The sequence below is a fragment of the Polypterus senegalus genome, chromosome 4 (genome assembly GCF_016835505.1).
Source record: "Polypterus senegalus isolate Bchr_013 chromosome 4, ASM1683550v1, whole genome shotgun sequence".
Lineage (NCBI taxonomy): Eukaryota > Metazoa > Chordata > Cladistia > Polypteriformes > Polypteridae > Polypterus > Polypterus senegalus.
This window is the reverse complement of record NC_053157.1, coordinates 253,126,231-253,145,038: the sequence shown is the minus strand read 5'-3', so window position 1 is coordinate 253,145,038 and position 18,808 is coordinate 253,126,231. Positions and strand designations below refer to the sequence as shown.

Sequence of the window (18,808 nt, the reverse complement as noted above, 5' to 3'; positions counted from 1 at the left end):
GATGAAGAGAGAGATTTATCTAACACTACATCAGATAATGAAGACACTGGAGATGAGAAGGAGACTCTAAACTCTTCAGTCCCAGTAGAAGATGTCGATGTTGAAGTTGATCAGACTCACAAGTTAAGACGGAGTCGTTGTGTTTGTCTAAAAAAAGGGGCAAACTGAGAGATATGTGGACAGAGATGGTGGCATAGAAATAAAGAATTAGATTGGGCTGGCAAAGCAGAAGTTGGTATAATTTAGAGTTTACTGATCCTGACAGCATTGCTGACACAGAAGGTCTGTTGACACATCAAGTGTGGATAATCTGCAAGTTGAACCAGAAACTAATGAACTGCAACTATGGGACTTGTGTGTGGAAATCACGGAGATATCAGCTGAGTCAGCAAAGCAGGAAGAGATAAGCAGCTGGGAAAGAAATGGAGCATCTGAGAAGGTGGAAAACCACAAGATGGATATGCCCTTTAAAAAGAGACTTCAGCAAGAATCGCACCTAAAGACCACCTAGTGGCACGAGGGTCTGAGGGGCAAGATAGGAGTGGGCTCAACAGGGATTCACCAACATGGGCATCAGAATCTGCTCACCAAGGTCTCTGAGGCGGCACTGACACTTTAAACAATGAGGAGAGACAGTTGAGCTCCAGCCCATAATAGTTGACTTGCGGCTCTGCTGAGCTCTGCAGCTTTCATATTATTTTATTTTGATGGCTTTATATGATCTGACACAAACAGCCCTGATGGGCTCACCACTACCCTCCCTGTCTTGCCCAGAGGGGACTGGGCAGTCTAATGGTCTGGAATCCCTACAGATTTTATTTTTTTCCTTCAGTCGTCTGGATTTTTTTTTTTTTTTTTTCTGTGCACCCTGGCCATTGGACCTTACTCTTATTCTATGTTAATTAATGTTGACTTATTTTATTTTCTTACTGTGTCTTTTATTTTTCTGTTCTTCATTATGTAAAGCACTTTGAGCTGCTGTTTGTATGAAAATGTGCTATAGAAATAAATGTTGTTGTTGTTGTCTTGAGTCCTGTTCTTCATTTAACACAGCCATCTTTAGTAAGCAAAAGAATAAAAGTACATATAAATACTGAAAGTAGCTGCAAAGGATAAAAAGACATTAAATAAAACAATACCATTTCAAATATTGCAAAAAAAATTTTAAATAAAATAAACTGTAATGCCATGCCAGCTGTAGATTTTATTGTATCCATCCAGCAGCACTAGCTTGCGGGAGTGAGCGGCTGAAAAAGCGCGTGGCCGACGGACAGCACAGTTCGGAGCATGCGCGAAATCAAAAGGCGAAGCCTAGCAGAAAAGTGCACGAGCGCGAAGAGAGCAGAAGCAATCCCGAGGTAACGCGCCTGCGCCAAGTCAGATGTAGCATTACATTTAACGGGACACCGACAGGAAAATAACATAACGTAGCAGTAGCAAAAAAAGTGCGCGTCCCCCGTCATCCACAGTAAACTCGTGAAGGTGCGATTTGCGGTGCCGCCTCCCAAACGCAGCGCTCAATCCTCAAAATTTACAAGCAAACGCAGGCGGCGTCAGGCACCTCCTCAAATTTAAAGCCTCTCAGCGTGTCGCTGCCATTCCCACCCGTACGCGATCCCCACGTACGACTTTGTCTCACCTTCCGCTAGTGATGGGCTGCTCGATACTGACGTTTCGACATTGTGTCGGGCTTTCGAAGCTCCGCTCTGAGGCTTCTTTCAAATGCACCCGTCACGTGATTTTGAGGCACGCTAGCGTCATGACGTCATTGATATCGCTGCAGTCAGCAGCCGATTTGGTCAGTTGCTCGTCCGCTGAACGGCTTTGGCTCAAAGTGTAATGGCAGTTGTCCACATTGCAGCGGTGACGTGCGCTGCCCCGAGTCCAAATCCTAATTGGGGCTCGCGTGTTGTTCTTACCTGAAGCTAAAACAGTTATGTAGTACTTGTCTGTAAGTTAAATATATTTTGAAGACATTATGTAGTATATTGGCGCAATCAGCTACGAAGAATTGACCATTCACAACCTGCTTCGGCTACCAAGAATTGGCCAATGACGGCTCGTGTTGGCTACCAAGAATTGGCGAATCACGGCTCGTGATGGCTACGAAAACTCGGAAAGGGCGGACCAGCCTCTTGTCAGTTCATGGATTCTGCTAAAGCTTGTCGAGTCACACAGACGCTCTGCGAATTGCGTTTATTTTTGAACTTTCTCAAAATGTTACTGACGAGTGTCGGTTTGTGCAGATATATTTACATTCAAGTTCACATCTTCTGAATGATGTTTTTAAACATTCTTGGTGCAGTTTATTACATTTATTAAATATGTGTGCAAAACGGAAAGTAAAGAAAGATATAATTATGTGTAAATATAATAAACATTGAATTGTATAATCCTAGTTGGATTTTACAGAATGAGCTTTAAAATAATAATATTGTGGCGCTCTGGGTAAATAATAACAGGAGCACTCGCAGCTGTCAGGGCCTCTTCAGTTTTATTTTAGTTAAATTGGTCGTATACTAAAGTAATGGGGCAATCTCGTTGACTCCGGAAATCCACTCACTCCCAGCTCACACCAGGAACCCCAACACGCCCCCAAAACAAGAACCCCCAGGTGTGTCCGCCCCTCTCAATTAGAAACCTCCCTTCCACTCCTCCTTCTCCCTCAGACAAGGCTAGAAAGCATTGCCTGCACGTTACAATATGAAGTGCTGTATAATTATAAAAATACAAATCATAGAAAGTGAAAACTTTTTTTTCTTGACTTCATCTTTGCCAATTTAAAAACTTTTTTTCAATGCATTGTTTGGGTGAGTTAATTTTTATCTGAAAACATGTGCACATATTTCCTACAGAAGACCCTAGGAAAGTCTTTCTGGTATATAAAGACCAATAATTCGTAATGAATTTCTGCAGTGAAAATTATATAGAAAAACAAGTGACTGATTTGTTTTTTATTTTTTTATACTTAACACTTATTTCATAAATCGTTCATATCAATGCCAATACAGAATAATAATAATAATAATAATATATAGTTATACTCTATATTAACACTAATGTTATAAAATATGCTTATAAAATAGACCTACACCTTTAATGCTCAGACGAGTCTAATCATGCTGTAGAACAGCGTATATAATTATAATTATAATATATAACTATATGTGTGTGCTGTTTACCAGAACACATATACTTGTTTTACGCTAAGTATATAAACATTCCCCTTTGCAATATTTCCAAATATTTACTTTTACCAACTCCGAATTAATTCAGTGTCAGCATCAACTAGAATACAAGGCTGAGCAAAATCATTTATTCATTCTTATTGTACCCCTCTTAATTATCTGTGCAGCCGTCTGAGACCACGGTAAAGGTGCTATATAAGTAAGTAAAATGCATTATTATTTATTATAATTATGATTCAATAGAATACAATGCGTGTTGTCCATGTGTTCCTTGACAAATCAGTCATTCATTAAACAGTTTTTATTTAATCAAAAAGAAAAACAAACAACTACATGTGCAATGTAGGATTCAAAGCACTGTTCGTTGAAGATAAAGTTTTCTAAAAAAAATATTTTAGAGAAACATTTTTCCATTCAGCAATGTGCCATGAGCGGGATTCGAATCCTAATCCCTGCGATAATTTCTGGTAGATCGTCTCTCAACAATCGCAGCTGCACCTCGACTAATACGCGATATTCTTAACGTTCTCTGCTCCTCACCTGTCGTGTTACCCAAAGCATCAACACGGAGTTTCATTCAAGGCTTTACCGTCCGTCCTGTCACACACATATCCTCTACATAGTGTCCAATAATAATAATAATAATAATAATAAACTGGCAGGTGGCTTGTCTCCCGTTATGTGAGCTCGTCTGCCGCCCCTCACTTACACTGGCACGCGTTACACTGGGGGGTGGGGGGCAAATGCAATGGAGAATACCGACAATGTACACCTTCAGAAGTGGAATAAATCGACTGTACACTGAAGGATTACAGTGCCAAACGTAAAAATACAAAGGAAAACATTCCTGATAAATGAGGTTTTGTTAATTATAAACAGCGTAACATAACTGTTATATGTGTTGTTACTTTTTTATTTACTCTCACCAAACGTTACATTTCTACATAGGAAATGAATATGGGTAATATGTTAATAATCATTCTCACTAAAATACACTGTCAAAATATATTAATGAGCAAACCGAGACACATTGGCCTTTTATCACAAAGCGTGTGCGCTGTCATTTAGGACACAATGCATTGTTAACGTCACGCACTCTCTACTGACGCGATGTCACAAAAACACAGAAACAGCGCAGTCCATGAAACTCACAGCCTCCTTGATTTCTGACCTTATGATTAGTTGTCAATATCATATAAAAAAGTCATTTTAAGAAGATGACAAGTCTGCTACAGTCAGTTCAATAAACGCTCTGTTTAAAATGTTTGCATATACAGAATATAAAACAGAATCTCAATGAAGTGTGACTCGTGATTAGTAACGAATAATATGTGACGCTGAGAAATTATAATTCATAATTACGGGAACAAATAAAAACTACGACTTCCTAAAACGGACACTGTAAACGTAGACATTTCAATAACTCATTGAGGAGGCTTGTGTGTTTATTTCAATATCGATTTAAGAGCTCAGTAAGCCACCTGTTGTACTAAACGGCCGCTCAAACAGCACTGAACAGTAAATCGTTAGTGTTGTTTTAACTCTTACTAAAGGTGAAACGTTTAGTCAGGAGAGTAAATAAGTAACTCTAATTAGTGTTGTTTTAACACCATACAAGTGTGATTCATATCTACAAAGAGTGAATAAAATACCCTGACTGGTGCAGATTTAACACTGATTATCGGTTCATAATACATATGAAGAGTGAAAGCAAACTCTGAACAGTGTTAACATTAGGCCTGCATCCATTGGAACAAAAATTTTAAAAATCTAATAAATTGATATTTTAGTAACATTTCTGGACAAATGAATTTCAGTTAAATTTTTCTTGTCTTGTGTTAAGGGTTTAAAGATGGTAATAAATCAAATCTACTCATATCTTACTTTCTTTATTGAGCATATATATATATATATATATATATATATATATATATATATATATATATATATATATATATATATATATATATATATATATATATATATATATATATATATATATATATTTATATTTGACTAAATACAACTTAAATAACTTACTGTCTGTAATTACACTCAGATATAAATCCAGTATAAAAGTTGATATCAAACAATGGAGAAGCACCACATACATGCTGTCATCTGGTCCACATGAACACTGAAGATCAAACGGTCTATAAAAACGCAAACTCTGCAACTCAATGACAGCTTCTTTTTCTTCCCCATCACATAAAGTAAAGGCATGGTAATGCTCATTGAACGAAAGTGTTACCAGAGAATTCACCAGAAAATAAATACTATCACGCATCAACAGAATTTGTGCGATTCTGGAAAAGACTGGAAGCTCGTCTTGTATCTCATTACAAACAATAAGACCGATTCAATATTCTGCACCATCCATTTTAACCCAATTAGTGCAACAGACATTTTCATTATGTGGAATTGAAAGAGACATAGCCAATTCATCAACAACACCAGACTCTTCAAAACGGTACAAAGACATTGGACCATATTCTTTACGTTGGAATGTCAATGCGTCCCAATGATACCCAATAGCCATCTGGTGTTTTTTGGCTAAAGACTTGGTGATGTTTTTAAAGTTCTTGAGAGTGTTTTTGAAAAGCTTATGCTTTGCTTCAAATCTCATACTCCAAGTGTGCAAAAGAGGACCAATTTTCCTAATGCAAGATGGGTAATGTATCATGAAATGATGTTTGGGTATTAAATTTCGGTCTGGGTACAAGAGCTTAAAAAGTTGGTGGTGTTCATGAATGAAGTGCTTAAGTACTACAGTCATCCCATAAGTAATGCTTGGTGAAAAAATAATGTTCATTATTTGTAACAAAAGAAGCAGTAAGTTCCAGTTTTGATTTGCAAGTGGAACAACATCCCCAAACAGTAAGGGGGTGTTCCTTACAAGGCATAGAGTTTGAACTGAATTCAAGCCCAAACTGTTTCCAGTGTGGTCCAAGTTCACATTTGTTGGACGGTTTTTACGTTCCATGTAACCATAGTCATATGAATTGATACGTGAAAGCAGCTCTTGCTTTGAGAGAAAATGTTCAGTCAAATAGGCAAACAACAACTTGAGCTCATACTGAGCCACTCCTTCAAGGACATCATGCATGATGTCAAAGGAAAAATTGTTGCACACATGAAAAAATTGTAAAGTGTTTAGTGCTGAATTTCTCTTGACCCCATAAACCTTGTTAAGCTGTGGGTCTGATTGAAGAGTTTCACAATGCATTTGGAAACTTTGCTCATCACGCATTATGACCCTGTGATCATCCTCGCAAAATACATCTTGAGCATCCCATTTACTTATCAAACACAATCGACAAAAATAGTGGCTACTGAAGGACTCTGTAAAGCCAAGAATGGAGTGAAGTCCTAAGTTAGCGCCTGTAATTTGACATATTGTTCCATATGTTCTCTCAGATGATATAGGCAAATGCACTCCTTCACTCTCAAGAGTTTTAAGGTCCAAAAGCAAGGGCTCGAGAATCAAATCAAAGCCGTATTTCTTAATATCTAAAGAATGAAACAGAGACACTAAATGAATGTTTAGAACTGATGAATTAAATTGTGGGGGTAAATTTCGCAAAACAAAATACAGACATCCTACTTTGTGAATTCCATGTTTTGAGCCAAGGGGATTGGCGGTTTCAAATTCGTCATAATAAAGCTGTATTTATAAATAATGTGAGCATCGAGAGAACAGTGGGTGGGTTTTACAATAACTTCCATCCCTGAAGTCTTTGTATAAATTTGGAATGGATGCGATGTCTGCTTTGGTCATATTACAAATCTCTGGGTTTCTGAACATGAATTTCAAACTCTCTAAAACAGGAATGTATATAAATGTATCATTTACAGGCACCTGGCAATAAGTAGCCATTTTTTTGTTCCATCTACTATCATACCGAACACCTAAAACTATTTCAACAGGCTCAACAATTCCCCATTTTTCAGTAAAGTAACTATTTCTTTTAGAATCTGTATTGAAAAAAGCAAAGGGGTTTTCAAAATCATTTAAACTATGTTCTACTTCTGACTTTAAAGAATCGTTCACAGGAAAAGCAGAGAGTACTCTGTGCTGAATCTCAGAGTGTATCTCAGTTACCAATTCCTCTAGATCCCAAAAAATTGATGATACTACATTAGTGGAAGCACCACTTCCTTGTATTTTTGCTACAATATCTGCACACATATTTTTCACATCACCTGGTGAAAAACCAGACTCACTGTTCTCAAGATTCTCTGCATCTAATACAGACTCATCACCTAAAGTACGTGGTGTCTCTGATGTGTTGTCTTTGGAAGATAAATGTCTATTTTCATTCGCAATGCTTTCAGGGATGTACTGGGATGGATGACTAGTGTCTAAATGTTTTCGAAATCCAGAATAAGTGCTAAATTGGTTTATGCGTGTTTCTTGTCCACAAATCAACTTGAATTTTACAGTGGGATAAAAGGCATGCTCGAACCTTAAATGTGAAATGAGTGACTGACTAGATTTATATAATGCTTTGCATTTAAAACAAGACGGCATTCTCAGCTGCTTTACAAATATTAGTCTTTCAGTAGTTTAGCGCGAAGCTATTTTACTCTTGGGGACTCTCTCGTCTTGCCTATATCAATTTTGTACATGGTCGTTTGAATGAAAGTGTAGAAGTTTATGAGTGCATTGTCATATGTTAAATTAAAAACAAAGTGAGCTTTGAAAAGATCGTCGAATGCATTGAGGGAACCAACCACCTGACAGGGGATGAGATTTTTGTCAAGGACTACATAAAGGTTGTCAATCTGGTCTTGGCTTCTTCCTACAGCAAGGAGGTAGGGCTGCCATCCTTCTCTTTGCTGAACATGTTCATCAATGCTGTTGCAAGACTATAAAGAAACAAGAAAGTATTACATTAAATTACATTACATTAAAGTATTACATTAATCAACTAGGCCTACTAAGAACATGTGTAAAACAAAAACAGTTTACACACACCCTTATGAACCCTTTTTACCTTATGAAACACAACAAGGAGATCAGCAGCCCTGATTTTGGCAGTTCTCTTGCCTCCCAGTTGAGGTGGAAGGAGATGAACGAGCAAAAGCAGAGTGGCCAAGTCACTAATCTGACAATAACAAAGATGAATTCATTAATTAGCCTTAACCTATCATATACATTTGTTGCTACACAGGTCTTATAACTAAAAAATACTAAAATCTTTGTTTCTGATATAATAATAAGGTAATAGTATATGGAAATACAACTTACTGCAATTGTCTTCACCGATTGTCTGTTTTCTTGCTGATGAGATGAGGGAACGCACAGCAGGAGTTAAAGTCAAGCCCATGGCTTCGTCAATGATTCCTGGCTTGAATACAGTGTTCCACTTTTCCAGCAATGTATTAGCTGTTTCAGGATTGAAGAGGAGTGTGAAGTCTTGGTTAACCTTTAAAATACCAAAATCATGCATTTCAGGACCATTAGGTAATTTCACATTATTATTTTCACATTATGCCAACCACTGGATAAGCCTACCAGTCCTTTGGTGTCTAAAAACCGTGGAAATGTTTTCAGAATATCCATGGTTTTATCTGGGTCATGGACAAGACCATGTCTGTGATGGAATGTTTCCTTCATTTTAAAGAAGATCAAACCTTCTTCAGAAGTATGGCGGAGCAAGGCAATGGCCTCTCTCACTGCGTCTTCATCAAGGTGCTCTTCAGGGTTGATGGATCTCTTCAAGGAAGGTCCTCCTAGTTCAGAGCTAGCTGTATCACCCTTAGCAGCACGATGAGATGTATTTGTCTGCACCGTCTTTAGTCGCCAGGCAAGGTAGCCAGTTCCGCTGTCAACATCATAGAAGTGCTCCTGCACAATTAAGAAACAAAAGATTCACTTATCATTGTGATCACAGTCAAAGCAAAATACACAATAGAATTCATGGATCTCGCAATGCTGGAAAAAGTGTCACAATACCAAGGGCATACTGCTCTCTTTGGTTCCGTGTAGGAATCCGCCTTAAAATGATTGAAAGGATTTCAAAAGAAAGGTGTATTTAGCCAGTATTTTTAAGATCAACAGCTGGTACATCCCAGATACTGCCTGACTGCATAATTATGCAAAGTATAGGGAATATTAAGGTTAAATTCAGATCAAATTACATAGGGGAAAAATAAATGGACTTACCCATGCATCTCTACCATGTGTCCAACCAGTATGTTGACAAGAACACGCCTTGTTTCACTTGTCAGAGTGTTTTTGGACCTGCACTTAGCAAGTATGGCATCGCCACCGGCTTTGTGGTTTAAGGCAGCAAGGACAACCTTCAAAACAACTCAAATACATGAGTTCTGAATTCAGTATTTAAAGTTGTTAACTGATTAGATGTGATTAACAATATAGACTTTAAGTAACTTATACAAATGTAGAAAGAGACCAATGTTATAATTAAAGGGCAAATAATATGACCGTATGGCAAAATATGACAATGCTAACAAACAGAGCAAGACAATGACATTTATATTTTGATGCTGTAGGATTACAAAAAATGCAAATGCAATGCAGAGATAAAATTTAAAACCTCTTTGGCGGCTGCTGCTGAATCTTCTAATTTTTTGGACCTCTTGGTCGGATGCTCCAGTGTTTGGTCTTGGTCACTTGATGAACGGCTAGATAAGGACAAAGTATCAGTGCAGGAACTGCTTCCTGGAGCTAACATCTCCAATTCTGGAAGGAAAAATAAGCATTCTAAGGGATGAGGATATGACAAAATAAAAGAGAAGAGAACCAAACCTACCAGTATTGTTGTCTCTGACTGTTAACATAATGTCAGGTTTTGCTTGAAGTAAATCATGTAAAATGTCCTCCTCAATCTCAGTTTCAGTGTCATCATAAATACGAAGAGCTTGTGAACTAAAAATGAAGTATGAAAATTACTCCAAGCATGAAAAAAGCACTACAGCAAAGAACTCAAATCAGATATGAAACTTACTTTCATTTATGAAGTCCACATATGTAAATCCATCTTGAAGCTTGATGAATTTTTTGGAGTTCCAAAACTGAACTTTAACAAGCATGTCTTACACCTGAATGAGAAACATTAAAAATCGCACAAAATGAGAACAACTTGCATTTAAAATAAATACCGCGTATGCACAACATAAAAAAATCTCTTTAGAGCTCCGTGGATTCGTTGTTTCTGTTTTAACTTGTATTACGTTACATAAACGGCTCTTGGACAGGAGACGTTCACGACCAGCACACAGGACTTTTCCAACCGGCCAGTCCGCCACTGCACTGAACCACGTCACACAAAAAAGTTTTAAGTATATGCCAGTTAAATGTATTTCTCGTAACACACTCGCTACACATACATGCACTTTAAATGCAAATTAGCCAGCGTTAAAATGGAAGCCCGGTTTTTACCCTGTCTTCATGTCTGCTTCGGTGGTGTTGGCTAGACAAATGTACTTAGCCTAGCTTTAAAAGAAGCCACGAAAACTTGCTAGATATAAAATAAAGGCACAGACACGTACTGGAATTGTAATACTATTCAAAGTTAATGTTGGATTACCTGCGTAATTTAAGTTATGGCGAAAATGGGTCGAAAAAAATAAATGAAATTCATGACAGCATATATGAAGCTGATATAAAAATGAACAGTGTTCTGTTTTAATGTATTTACCTCGTGTGGAGTTCTTCAGAATCGTAAAATGGTGCCTAAAAGAGAAGTACGATAACAATTAACTATTTCAACTAGGAAGGTAATACTGCTAAAACAATTAACATACAACAAATTGTACATACTTATTCGTAAAACCATAAATTAAAGCAAAAACCAATCGACATACGGATTATTTCTTTACCTCTGTAATTTCAGCTGCCTCAGAACTTGTCTTCCACGCCTAATGAATGGGAGGAGCTTCAATTAACTTCTAGCCAGTGTTTTCTGATTGGATCACTAGGAAACAATTCACTTACTGGGGACTTTTCAACTATGTTGGTGTTAATAACATTTTAATGAACACTGGAATCAACTCCAGGCAGCTCTGACATGACTAACACTGGAAATTCAACACTAGCAATTTTGCTGTGTAAAATTATTTTAATTTAAGAAAATATTTTATTTTTCTACTGTGCTGTGAGTAAGATGGCGTTGTGCTGATCGCCTCTCTGGACCTTGAAGATATGTTCACGAGGAGAGATGTTACTGGTAAAGTCTGAGGCTTTTTATGACAGCAGGTCACGATGTGTTTATCCCGCTGCTCTTTGCTGATTTGACTCGATTTCTGACACAATTCCTTTAAATGTTTCAATGCTTCGTGAGGCTTCACTCTGTTCATCACTAACTTCCTGGACCTGCGCAGACCCTGACAGAAGCTCCTCTGGGTCAGATGGAAGTCTCCTGAAGCAGGGAGTCCCTCGCCCTGCAGCACCCCTAGGTGACACCCAAGGACCATGACAGGATTGCCCCTCAGGACTACGACTCCCATATATTCCTGCGGGTGTCCTTACTGGGTTCACACCAGCGGAGCACTGCCATCTGTTATACTGGGGGAGGAACTGCTCTTGATACTCCACCTCCATCCATTGATCGCTTTAGTTGAGCAGGATATCGACTCAGCCCCATCCCCATTCAGGTTACTCCTCCTCAAACCCTTTACACAAGAGACCCCCCAAACTGTGACCCCCGGCTGATTCAGCTGTTCTTCCATCGTTACGTGAGGATTTTCTGTGCAATAGTATAAATCAAGTTTTTCACATTTCAAGTATTGCTCTTAAAGTTAACGTAAAACTTTAAGTTACGACAAAATAAAACGTTCTGTTTAATTCACGCATGTCTAAATCGTTGTTTGACTTACACTTCCGGCAGATTCAGGAAAGTGACTCCATTTTCATTGCATGCGGTATTTTGTGAAGATTTTGTTTAGTTCTGAGGTACGTGATATTCTCTGACATTGACAGTGTGAGTTAAGGAAAGCGGTCAGCTTCATAATAATTCGCGAATAATTAACCTGCCGTAAAGGAGGAAGTCTAATAGCGTGAGCCGTGAATTGTTTGCATAGCTAAGCAGTTTACTTCGTTTCACTTTAGTTGCACTTCTTTATTTTTCTGCCAAAATTTCAGAATAGTCCTAGTTTATATAGTCTTGTTATATCAGAAATGTTAATGAATGTGCCAATTTTAAAGTTTAAGGAAGTCGAGTTTAAATAACAAAATAATGTCCACGCCATTAATACCTTGTCGTTATTGCAAATTTTCACATGAAAAACAACACATTCTGATTAAGCACTATCGATTAAAACACTGGCATCATCTAACCAACAGAAGAGTGCAGTGTTTGTACTTGGACTGTTTAGCTTTATTTAATACAATAGGAGCTTTAAAAACGCACCTAAGCCGCGTGCATTATAAAAGTGATAAATCGGAGTGTGCGACATTTAACTGTGAAAACTGTCATTTCAGAGACATTTGCAAAGAAAGGACTTATATTATTCATTTGAGCAGACACTTGAAAAACTATGAAACTGTGAAATGTCCATATTCTAATTGTATTTTTAAAACCAACATTCTTTCCACATTCCGAGTGCACATTAATAGAAAACACAAAAATCACTCGTTGAAGGATTTTAGAACATCTGTGGTGCTTGTAGAGGATGAATTAGGTGAAGCTTGCTGTACTTTAGAGGACTCTAATAATGGTGAAGATACCACAGAGGCGTGTAGCAGTAACATTTTAACAAGTATTGTTGTTGAAGGAGAAAATTTAGATTTAGCAATTGAACATAAGCTTGCTGCTTTCTTTTTGTGCATGCAAACTGTGCTGCACGTTTCACAAAATGCAGTGCAACAGATTATTGAAAATTTAAAAGAGATCTCAGAACTTTCAGAATCCCAAACCTTAAATATTATTGTAGACACTTTGAAGAAAAATGGCTGCACTCTTGGTAACTCTGATCTTGCAAATATTTCAGACACCATTCACAAAAGCAACCCATTTTTAAAAGCTTGTGAAGGAGGAACACTTGCTACTGGTCACAAAGAAAGGCTTATTTTAAGAAAACTTTGCTGTAGTTGAACCAGTTGAGTTTGTGTTCAACCGAATAAAAAACAAGTCATTTGTTTATGTTCCAATACTGAAAGTGTTAACAACTTTGCTGGGTCGAGATGATGTTTTGGAGAACACATTGAATACTCCAGTGGAGATACCAGGATATTATATGTCGTATCTTGATGGAAAGTTTTATAAAGAAAACAAACTTCTTGGTTCCAGAGAGTTCAGAATTGCTATTTGTTTGTACATTGATGATTTTGAAGTTGCCAATCCACTTGGCACTTCACGCAAGAAACACAAGTTAACTGCAGTATACTGGGTTCTTCTTAACTGGCCATCAGAATTTCGAAGCAATCTCAATGCAATACAGTTAGCACTTATAAGCAAAAGTGTGGATGTAAAAGAGTTTGGTTATGAAGCTTTTTTTGATCCATTAGTCAAAGATTTAAAGATGCTTGAACAAGAAGGTTTGTACATCAGTAAACTTTCTGGAAACATCAGAGGAACTGTGTTTGCTGTTTCTGCCGATAATCTTGCTGCACATAGTCTTGCAGGATTCCAGGAGAGTTTCAAGGTAGACAAATTCTGTCGTTTCTGTTTAGCATCACTGAGTGACATTCAGAGCATAGATGTACGACAAGGATTATTTCAAATAAGAACACAACAGGGGCATGATGATTTAATTACTCACCTTAAAACAAACCCCAGTCTTGAGTCTGCCAGTGGTGTGAAAGCTGAATGTGTGTTGAGTAAGCATTTGACTTTTTTCCACTCTGTAACTGGGTTTCCACCAGACCTTCTTCATGATTTTCTTGAGGGTGTTGTGCCTTTTGAATTAAGTGTTTGTTTGCACAAGTTGATTAAAGATAATTATTTCACACTTGACTGCCTTAACACTATTATCCAGAATTTTCCATATGACCACTCTGATAAAGTTAATCGGCCACAAAAAATTTCACAAGCCTTCCATTCCAAAAAAACAACTGGTGGTAATGGGCATGAGAATTGGACACTGTTAAGACTCTTATCTTTGATGATTGGTAGTTTAGTGCCAGAAAAAGAGAAAACTTGGGAAATTTTAATGGACCTGAAGGATATTGTGGAACTTGCATTTTCCAAAAAATTTTCCGAGGAAACATTGTGCTATTTGGAGTCAAAACTCTCAGGACACAGACAGCTGTTTCAAGAAGTGTTTCCAAATGAAAAACTAAAACCCAAACACCATTTCATAGAGCATTATCCAAATATGATAAGATGTTTTGGCCCCTTAGTTGATCTGTGGAGCATGAGGTTTGAATCTAAGCATAGTTTTTTCAAGAGGGTAGTTCGTGATTCACGCAGTTTTAAAAACATTATAGTTACTTTGGCAAGGCAACATCAGTTATTGCTGGCATATGTTTTGGACTCGCCCAGTTTTTTTAAGCCTTTATTGCAACCTGGCAAAGTAAAGCTTGTCCAAACTCAGTTCCTTGAACCAAAGGTTAAGGATATTATCAGTAAAAGGTATCCAGGCCAAAACATGGTGTCTGTCACACATACTGTATGTTTGCGTGGAACTACTTACTCAAAAGGTATGGTAATATCTGTGGGTTCTTGTTCTGGTCTACCTGACTTTGCCTTCATTCAGAATATTTTAATAATAAATGGTGAAGTTTCATTTGTTGTTGAAAAACAGAGCTCATGGTACATTGAACATCTTCGGTCATATGAAATTGCAAGGTGTAACTATGGAGATGTAATTCTTGTTCGTCCAGAACAGCTGAATGACTTTTATCCTCTTACACCATACAAAATAAGAGGAAAGCTTTTAATTTCTCTCAAGAGATTTATCATTTGTTAGCCACTTATTGTAATTATATTGAACATCTTTTTTTATCTTTTTTAGTAACATTTGTCACTATGCTACTTCGAGTTATTCTTGGACCTGACAATATACAAAAAGTATCCATTCCCAACCCTTCTTCACTTGAAGACCTCAAAGAAATGCTATCGAAAAAGCTACAGATTGAGAAAGGATTTTCAATGCAATATGAAGATCCTGACTTTGATTATCGGCTTTGCAATCTACATAATGTGGAGGAACTTCCACCCGAAAAAGCCACTATAAGAATTTTTTGGGAACTAATGATGAGCCCAATAGAACAACCTGACAAAGACTCATCAGATGTTTCTTTTGACACTTTAGATACAGCAAGTCTGGTATCAGTAGAGTCCGGCCCAAGCTCATCCAGTTCTTGTCACCGTGTAAATCAGTGGCCATCAAAATTTCTCATACCAAGTTTTTCATTTGACGTAGAGATCCGACTCAGAAAAGGCAATGAACAATATGAGAAAGAACAAACAACTTTGAATGTGCCCCGTGATATGAAAATGGAAATATTAGACAAATTAGCCGAGCTAATGTATTCTTTCAAAGCTTACCCCACTGACAAAGAGTTTGAAGGTGTTGCAAGGGAACTTGTTTCCAAGCACCCTTGTTTGTCTGAGCCTGGACCTGAGAAGGGGTGGCAGGCATGGAAAATGAGCCTAAAGCACAAGATGGGCAACTATCGTCAAAAATTGCGCAGGCTGGTTGCTTTGAAGTCACGGTAAACCAAAAGAAAAAGAAAGGTGTTAAAAAACCAAAGCATGCGGAGATAAACTTCCTGCCTGACCATCCACCAGGTATCAATGAAGAAGTACTGGAATGTGAAAGGAGAGCCATGGTAGATGAACTTAAGAAGAAAAATTTCAACATGACCCTTCTAAATGAAAAAATGGACATTACATTCTCCATGAGACGACAAGAAATTGTTCAAGAACAACCTTTAGTGTCACTTGTAAAAGAGAAATGGCCAGGCCTCTTCTTACAGCATCAGGTAATGTCATATGTGAATTTGATTTCATTTTTTAATATGGGATTTTATAAATATTAATGCCATTGGTAATTTCTGTATGTATCTTTCAGGTGTATGGAGAATTCAAACGAATAACGGGAATCGACCTGTATAAAACCTTCCTGTTTGCTTTGGAAACGTATGCAAATGGGCTTATTCGCTTGTTCAGAACAAAAGGAGGTGATGAAATCGGGACCCTTTTGGAAAGACTTGATCAGCAGGTGATAATCAAGTTCTGGTTAGTTAGTGCCAGTCATTTAAAGAAATAGTTAAATGTTTTTTCTGTAATTATGTCTAATTATATTTTGACTAAGCTTTCAGGGTTCATGTGGACTGTAAACTTTGTTTCCTCTCAAGATTTCTACTTATTATTGTTTAAGTAGGGTGTTTTTTTTTGTCATCCTGGTTATTGACAAATGTGTATAAGGCTGCCTTGCAATCATGTCTATTGTGTCTGTCAATTTAGTTGCATAATTCTTGTTACATTACATACTATACCTTACAGTAGACATTGTATGTAACACCATGTTGATACCATGTGTTCAATATAAATGCTTAAATGTTTTCAAATGGACACTCTGGATGAAGCACCAGTTCAGATACTGTATTATAAACACACACAAGCACCGACACACTCACACTCAGACAATTTAAGCCAAAGTAAATTTTGTTCATAAAAATTATAAATGTATTTTATTCATGTAAAATACAAATTCAGTGTGTTCATGTGTTCCCACCCTGTTATGTGATCCTTACTTTCCATTTATGTTTTCATCCATGGGTAGACCAGGTTTCATATATGAATTTTTTTGAACAGTGTAGAACTTCAACATCTAATTCTACATCTTTAAGAAGTGATGTTTAAACTTCCAATAATTTAGAAGCAGAAAGATTACCCAGTATACTTCTAATGGTGATTTGAAAAATGTAAAACATTAAATTAAACGGGAAGTGAGTTTCCTCCCACAAACCAATGAAAGACCGCTTAGGTCTAACTAAATTGTCCAGGTGTGAGTGTATGAGAATTGTGGGGGTCTGTCTGTGTGTACCCTCTGGTAAACTGGCACCCTATTGTGCCTCTTGTTGAGTCCTCTGTGCTCCCAGAATAAGGCTCCGGCTAACAGTGATGTTGACCAGCATAAGCGGCCACTGAAGTGTGACATAAAAAATATTTTACATGTGAAACTATTTATGCATTTAAGAAATGTATTCATTAACATGTATTTTTAAATGTATTGAAATGTAAATATATGTTGTGATATCAATATAAGAAAGCTTGTCTCTCCTTTTTGTTGTTTTATAATACCATAAATCTTTCATCTTTCCAGACTACAGACATAACTGAACACCGTAGATCAGTTGCATTGAAAGGCCTTCCACATTACCTGAGAGAGCACACACCACTATTGAAGACTTGTTTGGTAAGTTTTTTTTTTCCCCCCAATCATCATAAAACTAACAACTGTTGTTCACAATGGTGTATTACAACATTTGTTTTTATATGTTTTTAAGGTAACTAAGTCAAAGGAATTGGACACTCAAGGTGTGAAAATCATGATGATTGAAATGGTCAGAGATGAAAAAGATTCCAGGACACTAGACAGCATGGCAGTTGTGATTGAGGACACTGTTGTGGTTGAAGGACTGCCAGATTATCCCACTGCTTTTTGTGTACTGTTTGGGTTGATTTATGCCTTAAATATGGAGTATCCCAAAGAATGGAAGTACACATTTGAGACCATTCAGAAGGTCTTTCTTAATCTTGGAGAGCAATGTTCGGCTCGCACCCTGTCTTTAAAAATAAGTTGTTGCAAGTTCTAAAGCTTTAACCTGGTGTATCAATTATGTTGATATTCATTTTGCAAGATTAGTAATTATATATAAGTAAAATCTGTTGATTGAGGGTAAATGATGTGCAAACCTTTATTAGTTTTGTCTTTTTTGCAGTTTGTAAATATTTAATGTTTTTGAATATCTTTATTTAATTTGAGATGTTTAAAATCTTTGACGTTTTATTTGTTTAGATCTTGAAAGAATGGAGTAAAACATCTCTTCTCAGGTACAAAAATATTGTCTTAGTGTCTGTTATATGGAAAATGTTTTGTTTTATTGTGTTTAAATTGTTTTAACATGAAACGAAAAATGCTTATTAGGTGTCTCTGTTAAACAGATGATTTAATTTGCTCTTGTTGAACATCAATACTAGTGGTTTACTTAACACTAATGTTTTTCACAAATTTTAACAGATATGTTTTCATTGGTGTCTGTTGAGAGAAAATAATAAACAGTTTTGCTAAATAAATTCAGTTTTTCATTTATTTAATGAGCTTTTTTTAGTTAATCCATGCAAGTAATATATTTTTGTATCACATATCAATTTAAAAAAATAAAGTAACAAATTACATCACTCTTTTTAAGTTGGGTTGTCCAACTTGTTTTTTTAAGCCCTAACACAAGTTGGTAGACACAGTTGTGCCGATTTACAGCACCTGAAACTTTAAATTGAGCTTCGTCGGTACTCGTAATTTTATCAGTGATGCCATTGCCTTGTCTTTCTTCATTCATAACCATTTTGCGGAATTGTAAATGGCGATCATGATCATCCTCTAATAACCCATGAATCCATCTTGGCCGATTCATTTACAGCCTAAACATTACATTAGACGTTCTCATGTTCAGGGTTGCAAAAATAAATAAAAGAAGGAAA

At 36.9% G+C, this 18,808-nt stretch overlaps 1 protein-coding gene across 1 annotated transcript; it reads left to right on the top strand.

Moving 5' to 3' along the window:
* The first annotated feature begins 14,807 nt into the window (after window positions 1-14,807).
* On the top strand, window positions 14,808-17,922 carry LOC120529052. Its single transcript, XM_039753112.1, has 4 exons — window positions 14,808-16,083; window positions 16,173-16,322; window positions 17,430-17,522; window positions 17,614-17,922. Exons 1-4 carry the CDS (start codon window positions 15,739-15,741, stop codon window positions 17,920-17,922), a joined length of 897 nt encoding a protein of 298 aa, XP_039609046.1. The 5' UTR covers window positions 14,808-15,738.
* The last annotated feature ends 886 nt before the right edge of the window (window positions 17,923-18,808 follow it).